The 17,889-nt window shown below is 41.2% G+C and overlaps 2 protein-coding genes across 11 annotated transcripts in view; one reads left to right on the forward strand and one right to left on the reverse strand.

Moving 5' to 3' along the window:
• The window catches only part of ANKMY1 (ankyrin repeat and MYND domain containing 1), a 40,341-nt gene extending 34,158 nt beyond the window's left edge, over nt 1-6,183 (forward strand). For 5 of the 10 annotated variants that reach the window (XM_083742059.1, XM_083742062.1, XM_083742063.1 and 2 more), the window contains 2 exons: nt 2,945-2,995; nt 4,875-6,183. In XM_083742059.1, the coding sequence (XP_083598185.1) occupies nt 2,945-2,995; nt 4,875-5,113 (290 nt within the window). In that variant the 3' untranslated portion in view covers nt 5,114-6,183. The remainder of the gene's footprint in view (nt 1-2,944; nt 2,996-4,874) is intronic. The other 5 variants (XM_083742061.1, XM_083742064.1, XM_083742065.1 and 2 more) reach the window with 1 other exon arrangement.
• A 1,431-nt stretch (nt 6,184-7,614) lies between these two features.
• Nucleotides 7,615-17,889, reverse strand: part of GPC1 (glypican 1) — a 196,761-nt gene continuing 186,486 nt past the window's right edge. The window contains exons 5-9 of the mRNA XM_083742110.1: nt 17,247-17,377; nt 15,012-15,131; nt 13,169-13,302; nt 12,031-12,206; nt 7,615-10,914 (exon numbers count right to left, since the gene is read on the reverse strand). Of these exons, the coding sequence (XP_083598236.1) occupies nt 10,694-10,914; nt 12,031-12,206; nt 13,169-13,302; nt 15,012-15,131; nt 17,247-17,377 (782 nt within the window). The 3' untranslated portion in view covers nt 7,615-10,693. The remainder of the gene's footprint in view (nt 10,915-12,030; nt 12,207-13,168; nt 13,303-15,011; nt 15,132-17,246; nt 17,378-17,889) is intronic.

A 17,889-nucleotide genomic window follows, 5' to 3' on the forward strand; every position in this document is an offset into this window, starting at 1 on the left:
TAGGAGCATCATAAGATCTGCTATTACCACAAAGAGCCTTACACTTATTCCCAACCTGTACATGTGGAATTTTGATAAGTGAACTTTGGCATTACATTTTTGTGGGGTTTTTTTCCTAGCTTACTGATTCGGAAACACGATGCATCTCGTTTTACAAGTTTTGTAACCGATACAATTTGTCAATAACTGTAAAGCATAATCAGACTGTACTGTTCCCTTGAGGATCTTCATTATGCACCTGCAACATGGTGCTCTTTCACAGTGTACTTCTAGGGTGTCATAGAACAGTAGATGTTGACTTTGCCAGATAAGTTACTGCAGAATATAGGCTCTGCAGCTCATTCTGAATTGTGTCATGCATAGGAACATAGGAAGCTATCTGATGTTGAAGCAGATTGGTTGATCCATCGCCCTCAGGACGGTCTCCACAGACTGGCAGTCATTCCCATCCCTACCTGGAGATGCCAGGATCAAACCTGGGGTCTTCTTCATACAAAGCAGATGCTGTACTACTGAGCTACAGCCCTTCCCAAAATTGATTGATTGGTTCTGGAATGGAAGGATATCTAATTCTCTTTGAATAGGAGTGAGTTGAAATGCTGCAGAAAATAATCTGGTTTTATTCAAGTAATTTCTTTTCTTCAAAAATCAGCTCATGTACACATCCTTGCAAGAAACAACTTTATATTTGGGAAGGCAAGTGAACAATTGCCTGGAATTGTGAACCTGTTATTTGAGACACAATGGGCAAAATACAAAGATCAGCAAGTATGAGTTTTATCTCCGCTATGAAAGGAAATACCTGTGTGTGCTGATACTGAATCAACATCAGAATCCACATTTATTAAAAAAAAACAACCAGTTTTTTGTACAGGAAAATGTAGGGACCTTCAAGAGAATGTTACGTTGTGTGTTGGAACTGTTGAGCTCCCGTTTTGCTGTCCTACTGGAAATAACGTGAAGTATTGCCAACTTTGCTGTTAAGAGGGAATTCTTTTATTTCCTATGTTTGATTCAAATGTGACTGAATTGTAATGGATTTTGGAAATTATGGTGTGCAAGAGTCTAGACTAGGACTGAAGAGAGAGACTGATAGTATGCAGAGTGACATGCCATTTTGGCTGAGGCACTGCACAAAAAGTCATGGCTACAGCACATAGGTGGTGAAGACAGATGGCTTTATCATAGCTCAACTCCCGGAACACTTGGACTTTAAAATCAAGTAGAAGACTGGTAAGTGAATGGCCACAAATGGTGGTGAAGGCTCATTCATTTGAACTGGAGCAAGAAGAGGATTTCTGCTGCTGCAAAGTGGACCTTATATATCTTGTGCAGTGAAGAATGCTAGAAGCAAAGAATTCTATAGATGAATATGATGTGAGTCTAACCATTGTCCCCCCACCCCCCGCCCATAAAGGATACCATTCAGGTCTTTTGGAGTTCCTTTTTTTGTTTACATTTTGCTGATGTGATGAAAAATCAAATCAAATCCTTATTTAGGATTGAAGAGAGGCAATGCAAAGAAGAGATCTGGCCTTTAAGAACTTGTCACAGAAACTTCACATTTGAAAGGAGCAAGCATGGTTGAGATTTTCCCAAACTACTAGAGACGGAACTCGGGATACGTTAATTTTAAACACCAGAAATTCTATAGTTAGTAGCAAAGAAAGTCTGAGAAGATACTGACTTCCTCTTGCTCTCTACAGAAAAAATATATGCCATAGACAATATCAATAAAGGCTTCCACATGCTGGACAACACTGTGCATTCTAATACTGCTTTGCTTATGCTAAACTTGCCAGATGGTTGCGGATCTTTTGCCCACAAAGAATTGGATCAAACTTTCATCAGACAGTTTGAAAATCAGGGATGTGATTCATATCAGATTTAGTTACATTTGAAACCATGAGCCTCAGGCAAATGCAGTATCAGGCCACTTAACAAAGGAAGCTGGAAAATAAATACTATTTATAAAGTGTTCCATGGGAACATTCACTACAAACACCACCTAGTGTTACTTCTCAGTATAGGGATACAGAATGGGGCTTCCATGGCTGAGCAATTTTTGAACAGAGTTTTTCAGTGAACAGCATTTCCTCCATTGAACCAACTGGATGATACAGTGAGATCTGTCACACAGAAGAGATCACTGATTGGATAGGACGTAAAGTTCCACTTCAGTTCTTCTAGCCAATAGGATGTGGTTTAAGTGAAGATGAATAGATCATTGGTAGTGATTTTTTTAATTGTAGCTGCTGATTTTCATTTGTAGAATTTCCAGTGATCATTGATGTTGATTGCAGAAAACCTGAGGGTACATTCACATGAAAACCATTGAACAGTATTAATTATTAGCAGCAAGGGATAGCTATGCTGCTTCCACATTATCTACATGGGTACATTCCCATGTTAAATCAGTCAAGAGGTGACACCCCAGAGTTCTCAATTGGCTTTGGTTTCTAGAGAGGGATGAGTCCGAAACAAACATTTCCACAAACAATTCTGGGGTGGAATTCTGTATTTTTCTTTTGAAGAATATTCTTGCTCCTGCTTCACTTTAACTTCCTTGCAGAGAACACAGCTGGAGTTTAGCTATGTTAAGGTGCATTGAACTGAACTGACTGTTCATGTGAATGTAGTCTTAAGAAAACCATTTATGTAAAGAGAAAACTCTTGTCATTTCTGTTTGGCATGCAATGTATCTTGAAGTTATTGCTAAAGTGGAAGCATGTACACTTTAAGAATTTATGTAAATGGAACACAATCCTTTGTTAATTCTATCATTGCAATAAATTAAATCTCACTGTTTATTTTTAACACTGTATAGAAGTTACTTGTAGCTAGCACTTCCACGGAAGGCACAATTCTTTTGAGGCGTTCATAATGTTGTCTTAATGTTGAACATTCTGAAATGTCTTTGCACCTTGTTTTATTGCTGCAAAAGATGCTAACTCTACAGCTGATTTTTGTGAGGAAGAAGAGAGTGCTTTGGAGGGTAAGTAAGCAGTCACTATTAATCTGTTATTTTGTTATTTTGGTTCTGCTTTTCTTTTCCATGGTCAGTAATTGTAACAACCAGCTGCTGATTTTCTTTTTTGCTAAGATTCTGGGGCTGATTACAGTATTATTGTTGTTTATTGGTTTAATTGCTGCAGCCTAGTTCCTGTTTTTCACTATTTTTTAAAAATGGTTGGTACTTTTATTAAATTTTTTATAGTGTAAGCTGCCATGAACATTGCTTGAATAGGTTGGGGCATACATGTATATTGTAAATATGATTTATAATATAAAATATATTATTTCCTTCTTTAGTTGTTTTTTATTGTATATTTTAATATTTTAATTTAAATTAAGGATGTTTATTGCCCCAATGGAATTGTTTTTGTGTATTTTAACTATGTATTGATTTTATAGTTGTAAACTGCTTAGAAGCCATTTTGGCATATAAGCAGTATCTAAATATATAAATAAAATGCCATTATAGCTAAAGTACATTAGAATCCTACAATCCTTCCAGTGTATTTTCTCTCTGTTGCTGCTGTTATTCATGAGCTTGCATGGTCTTCTTTACATGGAAATGTGAGTGCGGTCGGGTGAGGGAACTCAGCTTTCTAAATCCATACAACTCTTTAGGTTAGAATGGACAATGCAAATGTCTTTTAAAACTGGATGGGAGGGAAGCTAGATTTTTCTCGATAGCATAAGACAGACAAATGCTGTTACGCTTGAGGGGGAAAAATGAGCTAGGGTGTATGCTTTGTCACGATATACATTTCTAGTAGGGTGATGCCAAACGTTTGCTCGTTTCTGTGGGGGGAGGTATGTGTACAAACAGTGCTTTCAGAGGCAGTAGGAAAATTGCATGAGAAAGAACCCTGCCAGTGAAACCCTTCTTGTGGAACTTTTAATCAACTGCTGCTTCAGGTTCATGGTTTTATTTGCCCAGGACTTCATTCTCGTCCACTAGAGGATTTCAGCCAATCAAGAATCACATAATGAACTTGTAAACACAATGTGCTGTGTGACCAGTCAGATTTTGCTATGTATACTTATTTCTGAGGGCAAACAAAACTGAGAGTGAACATACTGCTTCCAGGAATTGTGTCCTGGGTGATCCCAGCCAATGGGGAAGATGAGGACAATCAAACCTATTCAGGGTTTCCTGAACACTTTCGTTCCTTTACCAGCATTCTCTGAAAGATGGAGGGACACCTTTCAGTAGTGATACAAATGTTTGCAAAAACACTTCCTTGCTGTTCAGCTCGTGTATCTGTTGCTCCTGCTTTGTCGGTATTGAAAACAGAGAAAACAGTCAAACAAAGATCAGTCAATATGTCGGTGTAGTTGTTAGCAACTGTCAGTTGTTAGGCAAGAATTCATTTTCTGTCCATTGTTAGCACCTTCCTTCCCCACTGCAACACGCCTTTCCTTCCCATTTTCTGAAATTGTTTCTAGAAATGAATCCAAGGCAGGAGAAGATGTATGTGTGATGCTGTTTTGCCTTGTGCCCTCTTGTACCCCCCCCCCCAATCCTGTTATTCTAAGCTGCTCAATTTCTGCAAAAGGGGAAGAAGGTTAGAAAAAGATGCAGATGACTAAATAGATGAACACCTTTATGGATCCTGTCTGCCCTCTTTCTCTGAAACATTTTGCCACCATGGGCAGGAGAGATAGTGACTGAAAGTGGAGAGGAACTCAATACACAATTGTAGCAGGAATTTCACAGAGTAACCTATCTAAAAGCCCACTAGTGGGCAGTGACTAAAAACACATTGAATAATTATTTTCGTTCCACCTTTGGCAATTCTCTGCATTCTTGCATGGGTTTGTTATAAAATTAATGTAACATATATGTATCTATACTTTTCTGCCAGTGCGGATAACCAAGTCTGGTCGGATTCAGAAGGGCAAAGTGGCTCCAACCAGAAAGAAGAAGGAAGGCAAAGAGGGAGAGAGTGAAAGAGCCAGACGTAGAAAAGAGGAGGAGGAGAAAAGGAAGAAGAAGCAATTGAAAGATGTGACAAAACAACTGAAAGAGGCAGTGTCAAAACACCCTGAGAAGAGCAGCAGCCATGCAGATCTCCCTTATACTGGGAACTATAGTTACATTTAAATGCTTCTACCTTTTGCTGGTACAGCTCAGCTGTAATTTGATGTGAAAAATACTACATAAGGGAGAACGGAGGGCAAAGGACTCTAGAAGATATAATCAAAGGAACTTTGCATTCTTGTGTCAGTACTGAAACCTATTTACATTATTTAAAGTGAGGTTGGGTAACGTGGACGTAGTAGTGGAATATCTGTATCTTTCCAAGGTCAGCGCTTCTATACAAACATAAAACCAAAGTTTTTCACATTTAAAGAATACAAAAATATATAAACAGTTCAAAACACTTTGATTTGGGATGAGCTGGTAGGCAAGAGGGCAAAAAATCTGCTTGTTTTTCAGCTAGAGCCTTGTCGTTCCAGACATCAAGGGCTTTAGTTTGTTCCTACCTGGTGGCAATAGGACTTTTGCCTGCTAATTGTGTGTACTCAGTGGAAAGTAGTCTTTTCAAAGCAATTTAGGCTTCACAGACCAGGACCTTTGCCTATGGTAGTCTTTTTGTTCTAAGAACTGGCAGCAGTAGGAAATGTGTGGGATGAAATCTTTTGCACGTGTACAGTTAGTAGGGAGATAAATACAGCTGGTCAAAAAAATGGGGAAGCAAACTCAGGTTCCAGTCCTTAATCCAGTGAACATTTACTGACTCAAGCTTTGGGATCTGAGGGAATAAAGTGGAAGAATCTGGCCCAGATTATCTGTTGATGTTAATAGGAGAGTATAGAATTGATCTCAATTCCATTCAGTAGTATTAGCTGTAGTGATTGTTTTGAAATTGTGGACTCTGTTTGAGAAGTACCTCAGCAACTGCATTAGTGATCTGCACTGTTACAGATCCTATTGCATTCAGTGGAATTTTTTTTAGAGGTGGGCTGGAAGGCTCAGCAGGGGTTTGTGATTGCAACCAGACATGAAAAGGTTAGCCACAGTAGAGGACAGAGTTATTATGCTTACCACTGATTTCACTGATTTGTGGTCCCTATACTACATTGTTAAATGGAAGAATCTGTTGACCTGATTTTTGTGTGTCTGACATAACTGGTTTTAAATATTGCGCAATAAAAATAATTCTGAAATACAATTTCCCCCCTTATTTTTGTAGTGAATTTAAATAAAGGACCACAAGGCATGTTTATATCAAATGTTCTATATGCGTGCTGTTTCATGTGAAATAATTGTGTTCTAGCCCATGCTCAACCCAGCGAACACAGCGGATTGCTATGATTCAGGCTGCTTCATTTGCTTGATAGCATTCAGACAATTTAAACCCATATATATGTTTATTTAATGGTATTATGGATTGGCAATTCATCCTCATTTAGGATGACAGTTTGCTGGTTGGTTGCTTATTTGTGTATATATTAGTGATGGATATGCAATTTATATAACATGTTGCTGAGGCCGTTGTGGCATGGATTGGCTGGATATAGAGCAGTGTTGGGAGGCCCCAGCTGGGGAACCTTCCAAAGGAAGAAGGCTCAGAGCCAGGGGATTGGTGGTGGGATGGTGATGAATGGCCAGAGGGAGAAGATGGGGGGGGGGGAGAGGTGTCAGAAGCTGAAGAGGCAACAGGACTTAGTGAGCAGGAATAGGCTGGGGCAGAGGGAAGTTCAGACTCAGAGGCAGGAGAGGAGGGAGCCAGGAGACATAGGGTCTGGCTGCTGATAAATCAGGGAGTACCCCTTGGTAGCTGTGCTGGGAGCCAGCAGGTTTTGGATGCAGGCATTTTTTCTCTGCAGGAGGCTGTTATGCCCCTGTCTACACCAGATTTATGTGCATAAACCTCTTTCCACGCTTGCATCTCTGCTGCTAGATCTGGGCAACTAAATCCAACACAGACCATCCACATAATGGACTCGGACAGGTGTACAATTTTTCCTCCAGTAGGCACTGTTTATCTAGAAGTGCCTCTCCTCTGGTTCTCTGGACCATTAAGCATGCTTTAACATTTGAACACCAGTCCTAAATACTGTACACTGACTTGGAAAGGAGGGCTGATCAAAACAACAGCTGCTCTGAGAGGGACTACTGAAAAACCATGTGGGAGCTCCATGTGTTGGATGTGACACATAAAAGGCTCTTAACTGTACTTCGGCCCATACATAGGTGGCTGCTGTCCTGGTCACACCATTCTGCATAAAAATACATTTTGGTGTCTGTCGGTTACAACATTCAGTTATAGGGAGTTAGAAGGGCATCACATATTGGTGTGCCACAGTAGCTAGGTGGCTCATTGCCTTCAAGTGTTAGCATTAATGGCGCTATCCTAAATACACTTACTAAGGACTAAGGCCCATCAAACTTAGACTTGCTTCTGAGTAAATGCATAGCAATACTAATCAAGATGTAGCTATTTTAACAGTATACAGGTATGGCAGACCATTCTTCATGCTATTATTATCATCAGCAAGTTGACATACCTTTTCATGATGCTAGTCTGGCACCTGCTGAAAATCAGTAAAAACAGAACAAATAAAGCAGCATGTTGTTGCAAGGGACATTCTTATAGATTTAAGTCTCCAGCCTTTTTTTATTTTATTTATACAAGGATTCAAAGAACATAGTTCAACAGTGCAAGATAGTTACAGGAACTTGGTAACCAAAAGAAATATATAAATGGCCAAGAATGCCAGTAAGTGAAATAAATCTTAATTTTGCAGATAGAACTGCATTTGTTTTAAAAAAGCCAAGGTGTACTCTGGATATATTTGTACCATAACTCTCTAACAAGCCCACCAGAAAATTATAGGTTGTTTGTCATTTGTAAATGATAAATATCAGTGCTCTTAAAGCCTCTATTGACCCTCAGCCCTCCACTGAAAAATACATTATGGCACAAAAAGAAAAAAAAACCGTGACAGGTTTCTGGCTGACAGCTTTGCAAAGGGCTTGGGTTTTATAAGGTGTTTTTAAACATAAAAACAGCAATGTCATTATTCATATATATATATATATATCTACGAAAGCAAATATATATATATATATATATATATATATGAAACTTTTCAAATCACAAAACTTCAGATCCTAAGAGCATTAGATTTAGCATTTATCAAGAGACCGAGGCTCAAATGACAAATGAGGCTCAAAGGCGTGGCAGACTCATTTATTTAAATACGGGATGACTCAACTGCGTATAAAAATCAGGATTGAGCAAATGGACCCTAAAAACTTCCACCCCCTCACGGCCTGCTTCCTTGTAGCAGAGCCTCTCTCCCCAATGTCGTGTTTTCCTCAATTGGGCTCTCATATGGGAAGTAAAGTTGGCTGGGAGGGAGAGGCTTTGGGGAGGGAAGTGGAGGGTGAGGGCCATCAGTCCCTATTTGCACATTCCTCCTAGAAAAAATATTTTCACACAGCCAGTTTCTGTTTCAGATGTGATGTGGCAGGCCGAGTTAAAAGCAACAGAGTAAATGCACCAGGCCCTAGTTCTCTCATAGTTTGAGCCCAGGACTGTGTTGAGTTTACAGCTCTCCAGCAGTTTGGCAGAAGATTTTCATTCAGGGGGGAGGAAATGGCAGCTGTTTCATTTTTACCTCAATGTGTATAGCATTTCATTTCTATTTTTTACCAACAGAAGGCTACATATATAATGCTATTTGAATGTGGCACTCCATTTCCCCCCCGGGCATTTGAACTTAACGTTCAAAGGAGGCAGGCTATTTGCTTTTCATGCCTCATTTGTATTCAGAATTATTAAGAATGGTCTAAACTGAGAACAAAAATAAATATATTAGATGGACGAGATCAATAATGAAAGTGGGGTGGTGTATTGTTCTACTTAACAAGGGACTGAAAGTAATGTGTGCAAAAGAAGGTGTTCTTTGGAGCAACAAATTCGTTCTGGCGTCAAGACTTCAGTAGCGTATTTTCAACATTCTGGTGATGTTTTCGGCAGCCTCCAATACCGATTGAAGTGATTAGGAAATTAATTTCTCCCAGTGTTGTAGAAAAACAAATAGGGCCGGGAATGGGAAAGATAACTCATTTGAATTAATTTGCTTGCATTAATTCATGTGCCACAATACTAGAATGGCTTCCCTGCTAACTCTGCATGTTTTATAACTGATTCTGTAATTCTGCCTTTTTGAATGCTGTCGTTAAGAAATGCATTTGTCTTTGATGCAGAAGAGAAATGTTTTCGACATTTATGCAAAGCCCATATATCTATATATTAAATGTAAAAAATATGCTTTCATAATCCCTGTGTCCTAAAAGGAAAGTCATGATATAAGTGAATTAACAGCAAAGATTGTGTCGAAGGCTTCCTATCATTCAACAACATGAATAGGACTGGCCTTTCTATGCTAGATATTTTTGAAAGGGGGTGAAAAAAGTTTATGGCTGTACCAAACGAACCCAAAGCAGAGAACTGTGTCTCAACGGCGAAATACATAGGAGAATCTATTGCTGTAGATATGTGGTTGGACAGCCCCTCTTTCCTCCAACCCCTTCCACCTTGATATCAGACAATACTCCTGGCAAATATGTAGCAACAATCAGGAAATTAGCTGAAGTGAAGCAGTTTTACTAAACAAGGACTAGAGAACATAAGGTTAACTATGCCAATGTGAGATGAAATAAGGTAGCAGCTGGTTGACTTGATGACTCAAACTATGGCTTTGGTCTGCTTTCCATCGGCATAATTGGTGGTACTTTGGGCAGGTTGTAGCCATGGAAATTCCCTGGGGTGTTTGATAGTATATAATTGTTCCCTGGGCCAAACAATTAGTCGCCTCCAGGCTTTGCTAACAGGATCAGTAATAACACACAAAGCAGTTTCTTTGCATCATCCCTTTGGTAAAAGTCAACTGTTGTCACTATTAATAACGGGAAATTTTTCAGCCTCAAACTGAAAACAATGCTTCCCAGACAGAAATCTCCCCATGCATATTTCTAGCATAATGTTGCATATTACAATTCTGTATTGCATTTTATCAATTTTGAATGCTACTTTCAAAGGATCATGCAAAACTTGAATCTCACTCTAATTCATTTAGATGTAGGAGAGAAATATTAAGTGGCTTCAACCACTCATTTTAACAGAGGTATTTGCCAATTAAAGTAATTTCGTTCCAAATTCCACCATAATCCCTTTGCTAATCTGGTACACAGGAAGGACCATTTGCCACTTGCTTAATGGAAAATAATGAACTGTTACAGCACCTGGAAGATTTTTAAATTAAAAAAGGTGTATTGTTTTAAACAATTGTAGCACATCTTTGGCTACAGCTAAATAAGAATATGAGATACTTGTGTGTTTTATTGGAGTCAATAAAAATGATGTGGCCTTGAAGGTCATTTGTCCTTATTACCCATATCTGCCAAGATCTGTTGTAGGCTCCTAAGTGTCTCGTTGTGGCAAATTAATGATAAAAAGAGGTAAAGAAAGAAGGCCCCAGCATTCAAAGAAGACCAAAAAAGAAAGGGGAGGGGGGAAAGACCAGTTCTAGCACTGCCAGGTCATCACAAACAATCAAGAACGTTTTATCTCCCTCATTTTGCCAAGATGAATTAAATATAGTCCACATTTTTGGCAAAGTTAAGACCACAACCACCCACAGTCTCTTTCACGGCCGCACAAATGAGTTACCGCCGCAGGTACTGTGCTGCAACAGCAGCCAGAGAAAGTAATAAAAGAAAGGAAGAAGGCAAAAGTATGTTGCTGCTATTTCCACCAACACCTTGTCCAGACTGCTTAGGCATTGGATGCGTCTCTGGCGGCCTGGTGCTGGCGCTCTTGGACAGTTTTTTGCCACAGATGTCGTCAATGCAACTATCGCCGCTTCCAGAACCACTAATGTCATCACCTAGGCAAGACAAAAGTTCAAGTAAGCATGGCAGTTCCAAAAGAGCTTGCAAATTAAACCACACCATGTGCATTGCTGTTGCCATAAAGCCAGGGAAAGCAAATGAAGAATTTGCAATGCAGTGAAGCAGGGGTATATATCTCACCTCACCCCTGTTGCCCACCCAAAAGCTGGTGGGGAAAATGGGATGAGTGGACCAAATTCTGTGCGGAGCCTTTCAATCCACATTTTTAGCAAACCAAAGTTGGACATGTTCTCATTGTTACTGTAGTTACCAGGGGACTTGAGCCCACAGGCTCCTAAGGACTAATTACAGAAAGGAGCAATATTTTGAACTACAGTGGTACCTCGGGTTAAGAACTTAATTCATTCTGGAGGTCCGTTCTTAACCTGAAACTGTTCTTCATCTGAGGTACCATTTTTGCTAATGGGGCCTCCCACTGCTGCCCCACTGCTGCCATGTGATTTCTGTTCTCATCCTGAAGCAAAGTTCTTAACCCGAGGTACTATTTCTGGGTTAGATAGTCTTTAACCTGAAGCGTCTGTAACCTGAAGCGTCTGTAACCCAAGGTACCACTGTACCATCCTGAGCTACAGCATCCTCCCAAGCTTGAAAAACCTGCTGCTGCTGAACAGTCAGTTTGTCCATTCTGGACAAACTCCATCCTGGAGTTTGTCCATTGAAATGAGGCATTAGGGACTGATGGGGAGAAGAAACCCTGGGAAGACAGTGGGCAATCTCAGGTGCACAAGTCTTGGCAATGCCTGTATAAAGATATGGATGTAGCAGCCAGCACTCTAGAGAGGGAGGAGTAAAATCACCAAGCGCTACTAACTAGATCTCTTGCACTCCAGTTTTGGGTGTCAGCAAATAAGGGCAATACTTGCAGCAGCCAACTTGCCACTGCCTCCGTGCACTGGCTCTACATTAAGTATGGCGTAACAGAATTGTGAACTGAACCTCTTTGATGTTCTGTTGCTTTCTGAACATGGAATCCTGCAGAACTCTTTATTTCAACTGCTAATCATATAAATCATATCATATAAGTATGCATGATATAGATTGTGCCACCTCCACAGCACAACACCGTTGCCTTTTCTCAGCTCCATACTTACTTGTATCCTGAAAATCCACGTCATTCCCATTATATGCATTGTGCAGTCGATTTGTCATAATCTTCAACTGCATGATTTGCTGGCGAATAGTCATGTCTGGTTTAGTAATGTCTACCTCAACTTCTGGGTTATTGATTTGATTGGCTAGTCCGTCTCCCATCACATCTGGAAGATACCTGCAAAGAGCCACGTGTGTTCATGCAAGAAGCCAACTTTAGGGTATCAAACATTATCGCAATTGATTTAAGACATTGACCAGGTTTGCGCATTCTGACATGGTCACAAGGAAGACCATCTGCTTCCAAAAGTTTGTTATTATGTCAGAACTAGGTAGACTTTGGTTAGTTTAAACTATGGTTTGTTTCAATAAAAGCTGGGGCCAAACTGTTGTCTAGAAGAGGAAGCAGATGTTTCAAATCTCCATGGTGTCACATCAGGGGAGCAGGGAAGATGCAAACCCAAGGCCTGCTGCTACTCATGCGCATAATATCATTACTGTTTAGTGCTACATTGGAATTAGGTCACTATCTTTAACTTGCATCTAAGTCTTTGCAACTCACCAACATTACTGCAGCCTTCAACACGCTTCTGATCATAACATCAAACCTAGAATTCTGACAACATGGTTTAGGAATTGATCTTGTGGGCACAAATTCCACTTGCCCTCTGCCTCCACCTGCTATATCTTGGCTTTATGTCTGCCCCTAACCCTGGTTAAAGGAATTCTAACACTGCTAAATAACCCTTCTAAAAAGAAATACTGGTTCTAAATTGGTGTTTAGGGAAGCCCTTAACCAGAGATTGGGGGTGGGTGGGATGAAAGATCTCTCAGTCCTGTGACTGGCTTCTTAAACTATGGCTCAGCATTACGTTTGAACCAGGTGCAGGGAATAACAGCACCAGCAGCCATCTTTTTGCCCAAGCATGTGTGTGTTTATGTGGGGCTCAGTCTAAGCAAGGAAAAGGACAGGATCCCAATGACTACTAATGTTGACTCTCTCGACTAGGCAAACTCTGCCTTTTCTCTCTTACCTACCCCATAATGGGGCTCATAATTACAGATTACAAAGCTTCATGAAACTGGTGTGTGAGTGTACTTCACCCTGCTGAACTTCCGTCACATTTTGACCAGCCTTACCCGCTTTTGGCCATTCCATTCCAGCACCTGTCCTCATTCACAGAACCAGAGGAAACTTTTTCATTGCAAAGTGTGCTTGGGAGGGCAACCCAGAAGTCCCTTATTTCTCTCAGCTTCCCTTTGGCATCTGAAACCTGCCAGATGGAGAAGAATCAAAGCTGAAGGAGGAAGGTGTTTGAAAGTGACATTTTGAATTCCAAGCTCAGTCATGATAAACTGATCCAGAACTTATGGGTTCAAACGCTGGGCAGCTGTTAATCCACTTACAACAATGCAAGACTGCTACAATTTCCATAGTTGTTTTTTAGTACACAATTCAAGACAGGCTACTTTACCGAAGCTGCTATTTTATACAGCAGAAAGCTATCAACACAACATTTATTTAAGTTCTCCCAAGAAAAATCAAGAGAAAAGCTCTCAAACCCCTATCCTGCTTGTGGGCTTTCCACAGGCATCTAGTTGGCCACTGCGAGAACAGGATGATGGTCTAGATGGGCCTTTGGTTTAATCCAACAGGCCTCTTCCTATGTACTTATGAAGGATAAATGGACCCAGAGCACCCAGAATACCTGGCCTGGGAGCAGAAGCACTAAAATGGTAGAAGAGCTTGGCAAAGAAGGAGAGTGGGTGAGTAACTGTCAGGATGTATTAGTAAGTTGAAGACCAACTTTCTTCAAGAAGGTGGCTAGTGGTGACTAATAACATTGACATATGCCAGTAAAAAAAGGGACATGGGTGGCGCTGTAGGTTAAACCACGGAGTCTAGGACTTGCCAATTAGAAGGTCGGCGGTTCGAATCCCCGTGACGGGGTGAACTCCCGTTGCTCAGTCCCTGCTCCTGCCAACCTAGCAGTTCGAAAGCACATCAAAGTGCAAGTAGATAAATAGGTACCGCTCCGGTGGGAAGGTAAATGGCGTTTCCGTGTGCTGCTCTGGTTCACCAGAAGCAGCTTGGTCATGCTGGCCACATGACCCGGAAGCTGTCTGCGGACAAACGCCGGCTCCCTCGGCCAATAAAGCGAGATGAGCGCCGCAACCCCAGAGTCGGTCACGACTGGACCTAATGGTCAGGGGTCCCTTTACCTTTATTCACTGGGTAAGGCTGAGTAATGACTGGATAAACCTGCATTGCTGGAACAAGAGTTAGAACTTCATTGACATTACTGAGAGAGGTCCTAAAATCAAAGGGAGGGAAAGGCCACTACAGTCGTACGTCAGAAGTCGAACGGAATCCATTCCGGAAGTCCGTTTGACTTCCAAAACGTTTGGAAACCAAGGCGCGACTTCCTGCAGCCAATCGGAAGCTGTGCCAGACATTCGGGTTCCAAAGAACATTTGTAAACCAGAACACTCACTTCCGGGATTGTGGTGTTTGGAACCCAAAATGTTCGACTTGCATTCGGGATCCAAGGTACGACTGTACTCGGAACTATCCCATTTATTTTTCATGTTAGTTTCTTAAATATGAAGTTGCAACAGCATTGCAGCGAGGCTGTATTTTCACTCAGGAGACAGACTGGGTTATACTAACGGTGCCTGCGAGTGCTTGAGTGGAAGGAACAAAGCAGTGGCAGCCCACATTTCCTGAAATTGTTATGAGCGGAGTATCTCAAAAATGCCAATGGCGTCATCAAAAGAATAATTAAACCAGGGAGACGACCTCCACTGGTGACTTGGTGTTAGGGTGTCAGACTGTGACTGGGAAGATTGGCTTTCCAACCAGCAGCCAACCTGGAAGCTCTCCGTGTGACCTTGAACCAGTGCTATTCTAAGCAACGGGCCACACAGATTGTTTCCATACAGAAGCATTTCTAAAAAAGTCAGAACTAAATTCCATACTCACAAGTTTCTCTGAACTTAGCCCTGAAGGTTTATCTTCACTGACATACTTTCCTCGCCTCTTCTTTTCCTCAGCGCTGGAAGCTTTTGAGTTGAGTTTGGGATTTCCACAACCTTGAAAGGTCTGGAGAAAATAAACGAAACTTAATAGCAAAGCATTTATCTAACAAGTCACAGCTGTAAAATATGCCCCTGTTAATCATATTTCTTCCTAACTTCACATTTGCTCACACATACCAATTTTAACACAACAGTAATCCAATTTTCAGATATCGCATTGCTTTGGGGACATAGGAAGCTGCTTTGTACTAGTTCAGACCATGGATCTGTCAAGTTTAGTAACTGGCAGAAGATCTCCACAATTTCAGGTGCATATTTCTTCCAATCTTACCTGAAAATGCAAAGGTTTGGTACATTTGCATTCAAGTCATATGCCCTGCCATTGGTCTAGGGCCCTTCACCCAAATCAAATCTCAGTTGAGCTGCAATTGAACCAGTGAATTAAGGATTCCTCTCCAACTGATCACTATGTTCTGCAGTGCATCCCGCAGATACTGTTCTAAAGGGAGACCCATTCTGCATGATGTTGGAATTGGGCCTTTAGTGTTCTTACCCTTTGGAACTTCCTCCCATTATATACCTGGCAGGCACCTTCTCTACTGCCCTTCCAGCGCTTGCTAAATACCATATTTTTCGCCCCATAGGACGCACCGGTCCATAGGATGCACCTAGTTTTTTTTGGGGGGGGGGAAATAAAGGGGGGAAAAATAGGGTATGTTTCTCTTTCAAAAAGCTTTCTCAATAGAAATCTTTATCCCAGGTTTTATGTATGTGCTGTTGTTTTAAACTGCTGAGATATATATAATTGGTTGTTGTTTTTAAGGGAACAATAACGCCTCCACTGTTGTAACTTCCTTTTAAGAACAGAAAAAGGGATTGTAGAAGAACAATCCTTTTAAAATATGGGATTCTGATGCTGCCACCAACGTGGAATCTGATTTCTGTGTGATAATTCTGTGTGACAGCTACCAACACTCTAGCTGGCTGAATGGTCAACTGGGTTTTGGGTGCTCACACTGCAGAAGACAACAACCTGGCTAACTTGCCCTGGAGCAGAGTTTCAGATTAATTGCATCATAATGATAGACAATGTGGATGTCATTTATGGTGCACTTTGGCCCATATCTGTGATTTACAAGGTGAGCCTACTGCCTTGCTAGCCATTTCTTTTTAATGCTTGTATATAAAATATTCCCAAATTTGTTTTATGAAAGAGACAAATGAATCCAGCTTCATCACTGTAGCTCACCCATTTATAGTTTATTACTGTGGTTATTACAAAGCAATTCTTTTAGGGGCATAAAAACAGGCAAGAGCAATGAAAAATACCTTCTGGGAGGTATAGATTCATTCGTCCCTCTGTGCGCTCTCTCTCTCTCTCTCTCTCTCTCTCTCTCTCTCTCTCTCTCTCTCTCTCCCCCCCCCCCCCCTGAATTGATGGCTCTATTTCTGTGTTGAATTAACACTGTATTTTGTGCAGCACTGCTGTTTCCTCCATCCCTGCTGGCCTATCAGTGACTTATCTACTTGCCAGTCAGTTCCCGATTCATTCTCCATCAGCACCTGTTAGTTACAGTTCTTAGGAATCATGGGGAAAGCAGCTGGGCTTCAGGAGCACAAATTATTCCGCTTTTAACATCTGACTCAGTTGGATGGGGAGCTGCACAGTTTTAGGACTGATGAAGGAGCGAATTCCCTCCATGCAGGGCTAATGTATCACATTCTGCTCAGAAATGCAGCTGCGAAAATCTTCTGAAATCAAGGAGGATGAAGGAGAGACAGGTGGGATTCTCAGGGGAAGCCGGCCAGCTTCTATGGTGGAAGGGAGATAGGCTCTAGCAAAGATGTGCAAGTAAAGAAGACAGGCAAGATAATCAGGCTATCTCTGCCTGTCCAGTACTCATGAAAGGAACAACCCAGGGCCTAGCAGTTCTAATGTCATTCAGCAGAAATTGTTGGAATTCTCTTGGCGTTACTTTGCCTCAGATGGCAGATATGAAAAGGGCGGAGGCCAAAAGCTCCCAGGGCATGATCTGAAGGCTGAAGCTAAGCAGGGCTGATACATGTCTTAATGACAAACTTTGTAACATGGAGGTAAGGCATGATATAAATACATACAATAAATGAAATATCGCTGTTAAGTAAACTGCATTTTCAGCTTTTGCAGTCTGGCTTTTACCTTGGATTTTATAGATTCTCTGTTCTCCTGCATATTTGAAATGGCTTCTGCAATCCTGGTATGAATTGTACCAATGACTATGTCTACATTGGATGGTCCATCAAAGCGGTCAGCCACCAACAGCAGTGAATCTATCAGGGTAAATAACAGACACAATTTAAGAATGTGTCATACAAATAATGTTTCAAAAATCTAGGTAATCATTATATACCAGCACTGGACATGTAGGGTATCTCAATGGGTTCTTCTATATATTCATTTATTCCCAGGGAGACTGTGAGTCATGTGGAATTTAAGCCTATAAGGAGCTAAATGCCCACATTCTTATGATGATTGTTGTTGTTGTTTAGTCGTTTAGTCGTGTCCGACTCTTTGTGACCCCATGGACCAGAGCACGCCAGGCACTCCTGTCTTCCACTGCCTCCCGCAGTTTGGTCAGACTCATGTTTGTAGCTTCGATAACCCTATCCAACCATCTCATCCTCCGTCGTCCCCTTCTTCTTGTGTCCTCCATCTTTCCCAACATCAGGGTCTTTTCCAGGGAGTCTTCTCTTCTCATGAGGTGGCCACAGTATTGGAGCCTCAGCTTCAGGATCTGTCCTTCCAGTGAGCACTCAGGGCTGATTTCCTTCAGAATGGATAG

This window comes from Podarcis gaigeae (assembly GCF_964106915.1).
Source record: "Podarcis gaigeae genome assembly, chromosome: 5".
In the NCBI taxonomy this organism is placed as follows: Eukaryota; Metazoa; Chordata; class Lepidosauria; order Squamata; family Lacertidae; genus Podarcis; species Podarcis gaigeae.